Below are 13560 nucleotides of genomic sequence, written 5' to 3' on the forward strand. Positions count from 1 at the left end.
AACTCCCTGTCCCCGATGGAATAATTCCTCTCTGCTGGTGGGAAGGTCTTAGAAAAGATGAAGCAAGGATGCTTCCAACCCTGAGCATCTTTTTGGAAGAGGACTGCTCCAGCACCAACAGATGAGGCATCCACCTCCATGATAAATGGTTTGTCTACATCGGGGCGATGTAGGATGGGAGTGCTAGCGAAGTGTGACTTTATGGAATTAAAGGCCTTGGAGACCTCCTCAGACCACAATTTGGGATTTGCTCCCTTCTTGGTAAGGGCAACCAAGGGAGCTACCAAAGTTGAGAAGTGTGGAATGAACTGTCGATAGTAGTTAATGAACCCCATAAAGCGCTGCACCGCTTTAAGAGAATGGGGTTCCTGCCAGTCCATCACAGTCTGTAGCTTGGCAGGATCCATAGCCAAACTCTGGGCAGAGATGATATAACCAAGATATGGCAAGGACTCCTGCTCAAACACACACTTCTCCAACTTAGCATAGAGGGAGTTTGCCCATAAGAGGTCAAAGACTTTGCGAACATCTCTCCGATGGGAGTCAATATCTGGAGAGTAGATGAGAATATCATCCAGATAGACTGCGACCGAGGTGGTGAGCATATCCCGGAAGATGTCGTTCACAAAGTCTTGGAAAACAGCTGGGGCATTACAGAGCCCGAAAGGCATCACCAGATACTCATAGTGGCCATCCCTGGTGTTAAAATCTGTCTTCCATTTGTCCCCCTCATGGATGCGAATCAGGTTGTAAGCACCCCGCAGATCTAATTTTGTAAATACCCTTGCTCCCCATAGCCTATCAAAAAGCTCAGATATCAGGGGTAATGGGTACTTGTTCTTAACGGTGATGGCGTTAAGACCCCTGTAATCTATACATGGACGCAGTTCTCCATTCTTCTTCTGAACAAAGAAGAACCCAGCCCCAGCAGGCGACACTGACTTCCTGATGAACCCTCTTGCCAGATTCTCTTGGATGTACTGAGACATAGCCTCCATCTCCGGGAGAGATAACGGATAAACTTGACCTCGGGGAGGCTCAGCACCAGGCAAAAGGTCAATAGGACAGTCATAGGGGCGGTGAGGCGGAAGGGTCTCCGCCGCCTTTTTGGAGAACACGTCCACATGAGACCAGTATTGTTTGGGGAGAGAGGATAGATCTGCGGGTACCTCTGTAGTAGCAACCTGAACGCACTCCCTTTGACACCTACCCTCACAAGACTCACCCCATCCCAAAATTCTGCCTGAGGACCACTCGATATGTGGAGAGTGGTACCATAACCAAGGTATTCCCAACAGGACCTCATCAATTCCCTCAGGTATGACGAGCAGAGATATTGTCTCCTGATGGGATGGCGACATGGACAGAGTAAAAGGAATGGTCTGGTGAGTTATCTGTGAGGGCAGTGTCGAACCATTCACCACTCGTACCGTAACTGGTTGTGTAACCAGGGGTATTGCGTGATGTTGGGCGAAGGCGGAAGACATAAAATTGCCCTCCGCCCCAGAGTCCACGCAGAGCTCTACTGAGTGGGAAGATGATCCAATAATAATTGTCCCCTTAAAGGACAATTTTGAGGCAAACGTCGCCGTATCTAGTGTACCTCCACCGACTACCACTAGAGGCTGACGTCTCCTCGACCGCTGGGAACATCTGGTGGCAAGATATCCAGACTGCTGGCAAACATGACAGAACTTGGGTGACCAAGCAGTCCGGGATTTAGAACCCGCTCGAGACACCTCCCTGGACTCATGTGACTCAGGAAACTGGACCGGAGATTCCACAGGTTTGGCGAAGGTGGGAGCCAGCTGAAACCTCTGCCTACACTGGGCTCGCTCTAACCTCCGCTCGTTAAAACGGAGGTCAATACGGGTAGAGACAGATATTAACTCCTCCAGTGTGGATGGAATCTCCCTAGTGGCCAGAGCGTCCTTAACGTGATCAGCCAGCCCCCTCCAAAATATGGGGATAAGGGCTTTATCCAACCACTCCAGCTCTGAAGCTAAAGTTCGGAAACGGATGGCAAATTGGCTGACCAAGGACTCACCCTGAGTTAATGCCAGCAGTTGGAGCACCATATCATGGGTGACTTGAGGTCCTAGGAAGACCTGTTTCAGAGTGCTCAGAAACAACAGAGCACTCTGCACCACACGATCGTCACACTCCCACAGCCCTTTCCATCGCCCTGTCCGACAAGAGGGACACAATAAATCCCACCTTAGCCCACTCTGTAGGAAAACGTGCAGCCAGTAGCTCAAGGTGAATAGAGCACTGACTCACAAATCCCCTACAAGATCTGCTTTCTCCAGAAAATTTTTCTGGCAGCGGGAGGCGCGAAAATGTCGGAACAGGGGTGACAATGGACAAGGTTGCTGCAGCCACGCTAGCAGCCTGTACAGCAACTGCGGAAATATCCACAGCTGAGGTTGAGCTCTCGAGAGCAACCTACCCTCCAGCTGCTGGATATACCGCAAAGATTGCTGTATGTCCGCCATTTACCAGCCAGACCCTGGCTCTAGTATTATGTTAGGGCTAGCGGAATGCACCAAATGAATATATAGATTTTATTATGATAGATGCGTTCGCAGCCCGGGGTCCACCGTGCAGGAGAACCTGCTGCTAGCAAATAGCGGAACTAAATGGCGGTGTTAGCTAACTCTGTTACTTCACAGAGCAGCCGTGAATTCAAAGCACTGCGCCCGGTTAGACTCCACAGAGGCACAGGCTAACTGCCTAAACAAGAGCAGTCAGTGGTCATGCATGTACACGAAACTCCTCGCCGGAGGTGCCAGCACTCTAGGGGCTTATTTCGGCCAGGTCCCTGAATACCCAAGCATACAAACTCCTCGCCGGAGGTGCCAGCATTCTAGGGGCTTATTTCAGCCGGGTCCCTGAACACACTCATACAAGACCACATTGGCGCAAAGTACATAAATAAAGAGCAATACTAGCGCATGGCCGTGCGGCTATGCGAGCCTTAAATAGTTGCAGCACGTACAGGACCTTCCAGAAAGGACCAATGAGAAGCTGCCACAGAGCGTGAGCACCTACAGGACCTTAGCTGCAGTGTCTGATCATGTGACCCTCGATCTCCACTGAGAGATCTTACTCTGGGCATGCTCAGAACGAGAAAAGCAGGACTTAGTCCCAGAAGCGTCTGCTCGCCGCTGCCCAGCACTGACTTCAATGGCAGAAGCAGGAAAAGCAGCAGTAACTCTCTGTACAGAGTCAGACTGAGCGAGACGCTGGGACCGATGTCTCCGCTGAGCAGACTCCACTGCGGCAGGAGAAGAATGGGAGACCGCAGCGGAGATGGCCCGAGATTCCCCCTGTGCAAAGACGGGAACTCGAACCCTAACAATGCATGTTAACCTCATTACCACTTCAACTTGACCTGTGGATGATGGTATTAAGGATGATAGTTGTGAACTATAAAAAGGGGATATACCTGTGTTACAAGACATCCAAGCAATCCAAAGAACCAGAGACTCTCTACAAAACCACACCGAGGAACACTCTACAAGACAGCAGCCATGACATCATGGCCCAATCACAAGGGACACAGATTTGACTTTCTACAGGATGCCAGCTTAGGGGACCATGGCTCAGGCTGAAAGAATACATTTGCTCCATTGACCATCACTGAATCCATGGATACGTTTGGACCCACCGTCACCTGATTCCATTGAAATGTTCAGAGAAGCCAGGTTGTGATCCTCCCTCCTACATGGTGTTGTACCTCAATGGACTGTCAGCTTCCTAAGCTTGTTTTTACGTCATTGCCTCCTCTCTGTTCCTGCCACAGGTGGGATAGTTGGCCCTGGAAGCTCTGAAATCACAGTTGTTTTTTTCCCTGTGAGTCAACTGAACGGTGAGTCTCTTTAATTTTGCAACATCTTGGGTATTTTGCTGGGACTGTTCTATGTGTTATTTGTCTGTTTTGTGGTTCAATAAAGTATTACCACACTGTTTTACCCTCACCCTGTGTTGTCTGAGTAGAATTATGCCCACGGTAAAAGGAGAGCGGGCATTCGTTGGGATCATACCTGGTCCATGTGGTTTTGACTAGCGGACTACAGCACTTGCTGACCCCCTGTGTATCCATATGTATGATAGATGCAAGTTCCACTTCCAGACTCCTACTGTACCTGTTAGGAGACTGGTGGGTTCTTCCCTCTTAATCAGTACTCCAGAGGGGAGAAGACCCTGCATGTGACTTTCTCCATTATAGACTGCCAGTTTAATATCATTGTTATACAACAGATTGGCAACTCCCATTATCTGAAATGGAGAGAGCCAGATTCATAGGCAGCTACTTCTAACTAATATACACCTATATAAAGTGACAATTAGTGGTCAAGGGATGCCATTGTCCTAATATATGGGGGTCACAGATGGCTATAAAATACATAATTTGTACTTACTCATCCCTGCTCCCAAGCTGCTCCTCTTTGCTCTGATTTGACAGAAAACTATGCAGCCATATTGTTGGAGACCATCAGCAACGGCACCACAGACCACATTTTTCTCCCAGGCTGTGTTTTGTAGCTTATTAAATACATCCTTATGCTTCCAATTCCATAGAAATATTTTTGTGGATTTAAATAAAATTCTAGATATTAAATTTCTTATATTGTTTCATCACAAGCCATTTTATGCAAAAAGCATTGCAGACGGAGGCACAATATGGCGTCACACAGAGAGAAGGTTGAGGTTCGTGGTGCTGAAGCTGTCAGTACTTTGACAGCTCAGTGACCAGTCTAGTGCAGGGGTGTGCTGAGCTGTGGGCTTTTAGATTGACAGCTTGGCTGTCCAGTCTGAGACTGGGAGCTACTGGCTGTCTCTAGGTGTTCATTGTCCTAGGTGATTGTCCAGCCACTTAGCTTTGCTGTTAGTACCAGACCTCTGCCAAGCGTAGCTTTATCTAAGTGTGGTTGGTTTTTTGTGTGCTAGATGATCTTTCGTTGCCTAACCTTGGACCTTGCTATGACCATCCGTCTGTTTAACCCTTGTGTTCTGATCTCCTATCTTGGTATTTTGACCTTGGTCCGTTACCTGACTATGCTTTTATCTCTTCCCTCTGTTTACGACGTATCCTCTTGGCTTTTGCCCTCGGACTCCTTGACTATCCCAACTCATGTCTTGTCTGTATGAAATGACTCAGCATCATATTTATGTTCTTTTATTAGGCAAATTAAATACAGATAACATTTTAATTTTCAATATGAAACTCCTAGGCTCCAATGCAAAATCTTTAACAAGATCACCAAGGCTACCATGTACCCTGATGGGCAATGCTAAAATTCTACCACTACTCGTGCCATGATGCTATGAGAGGACTTTATTAAATTATATAAAAATACATTAAAATTATTACCTTGCATTTCTGGATGTTTCATGAGTATAAGAAAACCGTATCTCAAAGTCAAACTTGTTGTTTCTGTTCCAGCAAGGAATAAGTCTGCTATTGTTGCCTGTAGATTCTCCTCATGAAATTCTGTATCTTGATTCTTTTTTTCCTACAAAAAATAAATAAAACTCACCATTATTTTAAATATGAAAATTTATCAAAAGCCTTTAAGCTCTTTAAAGATGAAATAAGAGTCAAAACAAGAGCAATGAAAAGGAATGATTGATTTCAGAATTTTGCAGAAAGGTTTGATTCATAGTGAATATATTTTCTGTGAATCATGACACTAAAAAGCCTCTAATTGCCCAGAAAACATGTATATAAAACTGTGACATCTGATAGGACTGTATTGAACTGTATTTTGAGGTTTATAAAGCCTTAGTAATGTCCAAGTGACCTCAACCTTTCTCTCTAGGAAAAAACAGATGGTAACCAGTAGTAACTAACTGCTGTATTTGAGTGATGTATACCAGTCTAATTTTGGACTATTACAACAACAAAGTATACAAAATATTTTTTTTTACAATTCGCATATTAAAGATATTTTTCTTTAGGATGTACAAAAAATGTGGCTTGCCCATCTTACATTGCAAGAATCACACTTTCTATGACTCACAAGCTATGGATGCAATATTTTCTATTAGTATCAAAAATAACACTGTGGGGTTTAATATTGCCCTATTTTACAGAAGGTAAAGAATTTAAAAAAAAGGCTTTTATTAAGGTTCTGTTACTACAGATTTTCACATATCAATCTATTTGCTGTCACACTGAATACAGGTCCAGCACTTCACTATATATCACTAGCACTCCAAATCACACTTTTAATATACCGTATATACTAGTGTATAAGCCGAGTTTTTCAGGACATTTTTTGTGAAGAAAACGCCCCTTTCAGCTTATACACAATTCACGGTACAGAAAGCCGGTGGGGGAAAGGGGGGCGGCGGAGCAGCGGGTTCCAGGAGCGGGCGCACACATCATACTCACCTACCTGCATGCCCTCGGTGCTGGCACTGCATCTCTTCCAGCCACCCGCGCCTGTCTGCAGCTCTACCAGTGCTCAGCGGTCACGTGGTACCACTCATTAAGGCGATGAATATGGACGTTTCTCCATTCCCATAGGCATGGAGCGCATATTCATCACCTTAATGAGCGGTACCACGTGACCGCTGAGCACAGGAAGAGCTGCAGGCAGGCATCGGCGGCCAGAATTAGATTGCCAGCAGTGCCAGCACCCAGGGCACGCAGGTAGGTGAGTATGAAGTTTTTTTTGTTTTTTTTCAATAGGAAACATGCAAACAAGGATAGGGAATAAGGAGGCATGCGTACAGGGACGGAATGGGGGAGGCATGCATACAGAGACAGAATGAAGGGAGGCATTTATACCTGAACAGGGAAAGGGGAGGCATTCATACAAAGATGGATCGTGGGAGGCATGCATACAGGGACTGAATGGGGGAGGCATGCATAAAGGGACTGAATGGGAGAGGCATGCATACAGGGACAGAATGGGAAAGGAATGCATACAGGGAAGGAATGGGGGAGGCATGCATACAGGGACTGAAAGGGAGAGGCATGCATACAGGGAAGGAATGGGGGAGGCATGCATACAGGGACTCAACGGGGAGGCATGCATACAGAGACAGAACGAAGGGAGGCATTTATACCTGAACAGGGAAAGGGGAGGCATTAAAACAGAGATGGAACGTGGGAGGCATGCATACAGGGACTGAATTGGGGAGACATGCATACAGGGACTGAATGGGGGAGGCATGCATACAGGGACTGAATGGGGGAGGCATGCATACAGGGACTGAATGGGAAAGGCATGCACACAGGGAAGGAATGGGGGAGGCATGCATACAGGGACTGAATGTGAGAGGCATGCATACAGGGAAGGAATGGGGGAGGCACGCATACAGGGACTCAACGGGGGAGGCATGCATACAGGGACTGAACAGGGGATGCATGCATACAGGGACTGAACAGGGGAGGCATGCATGCAGGGAAGGAATGGGGGAGGCATGAAGACAGGGGCAGGGATGGGGGGCATTCATACCAGGACAGGAAAGGGGTAAGCATGCAAAACAATGACAAGGATAGGGGAGGCATGCAGACAGGGACAGGGATGGGGAGGCATTCATACCAGGACAGGGAAGGGGGAGCCATGCATAGCAGGACAGGGATGAGGGGACAATGCATACCCGGCTTATACTCGAGTCAATAAGCTTTCCCAGTTTTCCGTGGCAAATGTAGGTGCCTCGGCTTATACTCCGGTTAGTTTAAACTCAAGTATATTCGGTACTTGAGCACTGAATTAGTACATCACATTCAGATTAGGTATTTTTTTTATCCCTACGTGGAAAAATCTGTGCTCTCTGACCTCCTGTCCCTACACAGTACAGGCCGCATATTGTGCTTTCTGGCCTCCCCCCATATTCTATAGTAGCCGTGATAACCTTCCTCATTGGCTGAGTTAAGTAATGTGATAGCTGAAGGACATTAACGGGAAGCCTGTGCAGCCGCACTTGATATTATTCCACTTTCTAAGCCTTCAGCAGTGTTAAATGGCGACTTTGCATGTTTGGATTTGAACTTGTGAGTTTCTGCATATTTCAGGAAATTTGACTCAAGGTCAGTTTTCTGAAGATCAATTCATTCACATTTATTTCAAAGCCATTTTTCAAAGCTAGTTGAATTTTAATTTCCTTCAAATCTCAAAATATCTAACATTATCAAGAAACGTACCTCTTCCATCTTCATGAGAAAGCAATCTATGAAGTCGCGAGGGCAGTTTTCATCCAGGGTGGCTCGATGTGTTTCTGTCATCTCCTTAATAAATTGCTTCAAATTATTCATAATTTGAATGATCCTCCGATGAGGACCAGGAATGTTGGACAATATTCTTGGGAACATGATGAGGAGCTTATTAAGTGAAGAAGTGATAGAAAAACATGATTTTACTATTATTTTGTTACGTCAGTGTCATATTTAAATTCTATGCCCTACTTTTTGAAAAGAAGTTGCTGATGATACAGTGAATCTACACTTAAAAATCATACATGTCCCCATGATTTCAGACTTCAAATGGCCCATTGCCCCAAATCAACAAAACCTTCATGACAGAATTCTGGCATTAAAAAGCTTCAAAAAGACCCAATTTTTGAACAAAGACCATTTTGCCCAGTTCTGACAAACTCAGCAGACCTGGGAGTGGGGTGTGACGAGCAAGACAACTCTATCTCGTCCAATTTATGATGCATGGTAGCGATATTTATGCCACAAATCTTAGTATGGTCTCTAACTGGAATAAGCTTTGTGGCAAGGTGGATACGGATGGGCATGCCACCTTGTGCCTCACTTGATTCATTAAGAGGTGTGCCCCTCTTAAGCATTCAAGTGCCTTGGACTCCACCTTTTCTCTTCATCAAGATCAATGTAAAAATAAATGCCAGTCTTGTTGAATCGGGCTTCATGTTCCCTGTTATTTTCCCCCTATTTTTGTCAATATACCGATATAGAGGTGAGCCTCCCGCCAGGGCAGTGGCGTACTCGGTTCGGTCGCAATTAAAGAGGTGGTCACAGTGGCAGCAACTCGGTCCGTGGCTCTGAGTGCTCAAAAAAAGGGGGGAAAGGTCTTTAAAGGGTTTAATAAAGTTTTTGTTTGTGACGCCACCTGTGGTTCTCGGTCAGCGGGGACCGACACTGCTTAACAGGGTTCTCTGGGGTGATGTTAATGCAGCAAAGATAGTGACGCTTCCCACAGGTGAAGCGAAGTCTCCAGGGCTCCCAGTGTGCCGGGCAGGAATGGTGTATGCCGGAAAATAAATGGAGGACACAGAGTTGTAACGTCTTTACTTGGTTTACTGGTGGTAGTAGGCCACAGTCTAGGGTACCATGAACAGGTGGTGATATCGTCCAGCCGGCCTGCCTGGAGGCAGTGGTGGATCCCTCTACCAGGTGAGGTCCATAAGCCTTCCTACTCATGCTGGTATGCGAGGTCCTTGCTGCCTGTAGCTTGCTGGCAAAGTCCTCCCTTTCCTGTCCTGGGACAGTTATCCATATGGTGGGCAGTGTGAGCATTTTTATAGGGTCTCTATTACGACTTGGGCTCCTTGTGTACTGCTGCACCTTCAGGTCTGGGTGCAGGCAAATTACATAAAGTCCTATGCCCTCTGGTTCTGCCATGCGACCTGGAGTTCAACACAGCCTCAGGCTCCTGGTGCCCTGTTTCTGTGCTTTGGCCCAGAGGGTGCCCGGTCACAATTCCCCTCCAAGCCTTTTCCTTCTCCTGTGCTTATTTCCTCTGATGCTCACTAACATGTAACCCTTCAAGTTATCTTCCTTTCCTGGAGCTGCAGCTCACACGCCTGCTGCACGGCCACACTGGTCCTTTTCACTGCTCTCTTCCACTTTCTGCCAGGAGCTGCAGACTCCCATATCTACTCAGCTATACTCCTTTCTTACCAGCTCCACCCAAGCTGTTGTTCCCAGACAAGCTCCTCTCTGGCAATCTCTGTCCAACTCTCTTCCTTTCCAAGGACTGCACCACTTTCTCGTGCATGCACGGCAACTCTGCTCTCAGTCCTCACTCCTCCATTGTCTCTTCAGACTCATCTCTCTGGTCTCCCTGGACCAACTGACTAACTCCTCCTCCAGACCAGAATACTTAAAGCTGGGAAAGCTCCCCTGAATCCAGGTTCAGAGCTACCCCTTCAGGCCTGAATTCAGAATGTGTTGTATGTAGGTGCGTTACCCGATAAAGGGAATCCTCCTTGCCTCAAAGAATATCACCCTCCCCAAAGGGAAGGCAACATCACTGTAACAACCAGTTACCTGGGGTGTTACACAGGTCTGACAGAATGGAATATGACTGCAAAATAGGACAACATAGAGTTTGGTTGTAGTTGGTAGCATGCAATTATTTACCTGTCCTGAAGTGCTGTTCAACAGCTCTGTAATTTCATTAAAAAGTGAAATGAGGGTTAAGAATGTTTTGTCTTCATAGTCAAATCTTTCACCAAATACAATGGAGCAAATGACATTGGAAACAGTGAGTCGCATTATATGAACTGGATTAATTGGAGAGTCTGTAGGCAAATATAACCATGTGGTCAGTCATTACTATACAATGCAATACATATAGTAAGAAAATATGGACAATGGCAAACATTACACAGTAGGACTTCAGATCTATAGTGTGTTGTGACATCTGAGCTCATGGTAAAGTTAACTGTACCCATCAGTGGATCAGCCATTGAGCTAATACTGCAGTGAGTATTCAAACAATTTTTTATTTGTACACAGAGAAAAAGAATAATCGATAATGGTATATTTCAACATAACTAGTCTTTTGTTTTCCCAGTCAATCTTTTCATATTCCTAGGGACCAGGGTTCCCAACCATCCAGAAGTTTCAAAAAAGTCTGACCGCTGGATGAGATAGTCCTGCTTTACAGACCTGTTTGAATGCAGGAATTGTTTGTCTGCAATTGTGTTCACACAGCTCTGTGAAGCAGAACAATCTCACCTAGGGGTCAGACCTGCAAAAGCAAGGGGAAAATCACTGACACACTTCTGTGCTTTCCAGAATCTGCTCCTTGCGCTAGCTGTCAGACCAATGAGGGTTGAGCGCAGGGAGCATACTTTGTACACACTGGAGGTGGGCAGTTGGGGGGAACTCATATTATGTCAGGAACTGTGCATGCTTGGCCAGCTGATTGGTCAGTGGGAGGACAGAATGGAATAATGCCAGGGAGTGCTTGCTTCAAAAGATGAAACCTTGTTATTTTTTGATTGGAGTATAATTTTTTAATAAATGTAACTTAACCCTTTAAGTTGTAAAACTCTGAAATGATGGTCCAGGGTGAGAGATGCTGGTTCATAGCTAGTGTAGTATATAATTAGCACCCACCTTTATCCTTCATAAATTTCTCGGTGAGACATTTGGCCTCTTCTTGGATTCTTTCTTCGATGCTTCTTTTTCCCATTCCAAAATTTCTCAAAGTTGTTAAGGAAAATCGACGAAGGATTTTCCACCTTTCTCCATTGCTTGCAATTACCCCTGTAAGTTCAATCATTTGGTTAAATAGTTTCTAAATCTAGATTGTGGAAGTTTGTATTCTAAAGGCCCCGTCACACATAGCGATTTACCAACGATCACGACCAGCGATACGACCTGGCCGTGATCGTTGGTAAGTCGTTGTGTGGTCGCTGGGGAGCTGTCACACAGACCGCTCTCTCCAGCGACCAACGATCAGGGGAACGACTTCGGCATCGTTGAAACTGTCTTCAACGATGCCGAAGTCCCCCTGCAGCACCCGGGTAACCAGGGTAAACATCGGGTTACTAAGCGCAGGGCCGCGCTTAGTAACCCGATGTTTACCCTGGTTACCAAAAAAAACAAACAGTACATACTCGCCTTTCGGTGTCCGTCAGGTCCCTTGCCGTCTGCTTCCTGCTCTGACTGAGCTTCAGTACAGTGAGAGCAGAGCGCAGCGGTGACGTCACTGCTGTGCTGCGCTCTCACTGTACGGCGGCACTCAGAGCAGGAAGCGGACGGCAAGGGACCTGACGGACATCAGATGGTGAGTATGTACTGTTTGTTTTTTTTGGTAACCAGGGTAAACATCTGGTTACTAAGCGCGGCCCTGCGCTTAGTAACCCGATGTTTACCCTGGTTACCAGTGAAGACATCGCTGGATCGGTGTCACACACACCGATTCAGCGATGTCAGCGGGACCTCAACGACCAAAAAACGGTCCAGGCCATTCCGACACGACCAGCGATCTCACAGCAGGGGCCTGATCGCTGGTACGTGTCACACATAGCGAGATCGCTACTGAGGTCGCTGTTACGTCACAAAACTAGTGACTCAGCAGCGATCTCGCTAGCGATCTCGCTATGTGAGACGGGGCCTTTAGTCTTTATGTGCACAGTAGACCTTATTATAGTAGCTAGAGCAGCTTGAGTGAAACAGGTCAGCTTTCTTGGTTTCCATTCTCCATTTTACAAGCTACTGTTTCCAACTGATAACCATGCCCTGACAAAGGTTACAGGCCCTACACACCTGTCAGGTCAACATCAGCAAGACGTACACTGTGAGCACAATTGTTCTCCAATTTGTATTTTTCATGATTATTTTTTTTAAAATTATTATTATTATTATTATTGAATGACTGTAGTGTTGTTGGTTAATAAACCTGAAAGCTTAATACCGTTTTTACTCGAGCATAATCCACCCGAGTATAAGCCGAGGCACCTAATTTTGCCACGAAAAACTGGGTAAGCTTATTGACTCGAGTATAAGCCGGGTATGCATTGTCCCCCTAATCCTTGTCCTGGTATGCGTGGCTCCCCTGTCCCTCTCCTTGCATACCTGGCTCCCCTCATCGCTGTCCTTGTATGCATGGCTCCCCTCGTCGCTGTCCTGGTATGCATGGCTCCCCCCTCCCGTCCTGGTATGCATGGCTCCTATTACAAAAAGAAGAAAAAAAAAACATCCTACTCACCTCCTGCACGCCCTGCATCTCTTTGGTTTCGGCGTCCAGCAGCTCTTCCTGTGCTAGCCAATCACATGGCCCCATTCATTAGTGTAATGAATATGCCCACATCTCCATGCCTATGGGAGTGGAGATGCATGCAAATTAATTATTTTAATGAGCAGGGCCACATGATCTCTCGGCACAGGAAGAGCTGCTGGACACCGGAACCAAAGAGATGCAGGGCTTGCAGGGACGTGAGTAGGATGTCTTCTGGATGCTGGCAGCTGCGGGTGTCACCGTGCACGCTAAAAGAGAAATTAATATTAATTTCTCTTTAGCAGCGTGCACAGTTACAGCCACAGCCGCCGGCTCCTGCCTCAGTCACCCGCTGCTCCAGTGCTCCCCCTCACCAGCCGGCCCTCTGGGACAATTGACTCATGTATAAGCCGAGGGGGGCATTTTCAACACTAAAAAGTGCTGAAAAACTCGGCTTATACACAAGTATATATGGTAATTATGAAAGTAAAAATGAGATTGTGTCTCTTTTAGGAGAATATCTGTGTGCAGAATTATCGAACAACTATTAGTGTGTAGAATTATTATGAATGAAAAAGCATACATTTTTCCAGCTCAATTATGTATTTTCATCTGCTAACATGAAAAT

General features: G+C 46.2%; 1 protein-coding gene across 2 annotated transcripts in view; it reads right to left on the reverse strand.

The window, feature by feature from the left end:
* Nucleotides 1–13560, reverse strand: part of LOC143805899 (cytochrome P450 2C8-like) — an 80360-nt gene that overhangs the window by 39212 nt on the left and 27588 nt on the right. Inside the window, exons 3-6 of one of the 2 annotated variants that reach the window (XM_077285651.1) lie at nucleotides 11327–11476; nucleotides 10343–10368; nucleotides 8162–8338; nucleotides 5378–5519 (exon numbers count right to left, since the gene is read on the reverse strand). In XM_077285651.1, the coding sequence (XP_077141766.1) occupies nucleotides 5378–5519; nucleotides 8162–8338; nucleotides 10343–10368; nucleotides 11327–11476 (495 nt within the window). Of the gene's footprint in view, nucleotides 1–5377; nucleotides 5520–8161; nucleotides 8339–10342; nucleotides 10504–11326; nucleotides 11477–13560 lie in introns of both variants that reach the window. The other variant, XM_077285650.1, reaches the window with a different exon arrangement.

The sequence above is a fragment of the Ranitomeya variabilis genome, chromosome 2 (assembly GCF_051348905.1).
Source record: "Ranitomeya variabilis isolate aRanVar5 chromosome 2, aRanVar5.hap1, whole genome shotgun sequence".
NCBI classification, from domain to species: Eukaryota; Metazoa; Chordata; class Amphibia; order Anura; family Dendrobatidae; genus Ranitomeya; species Ranitomeya variabilis.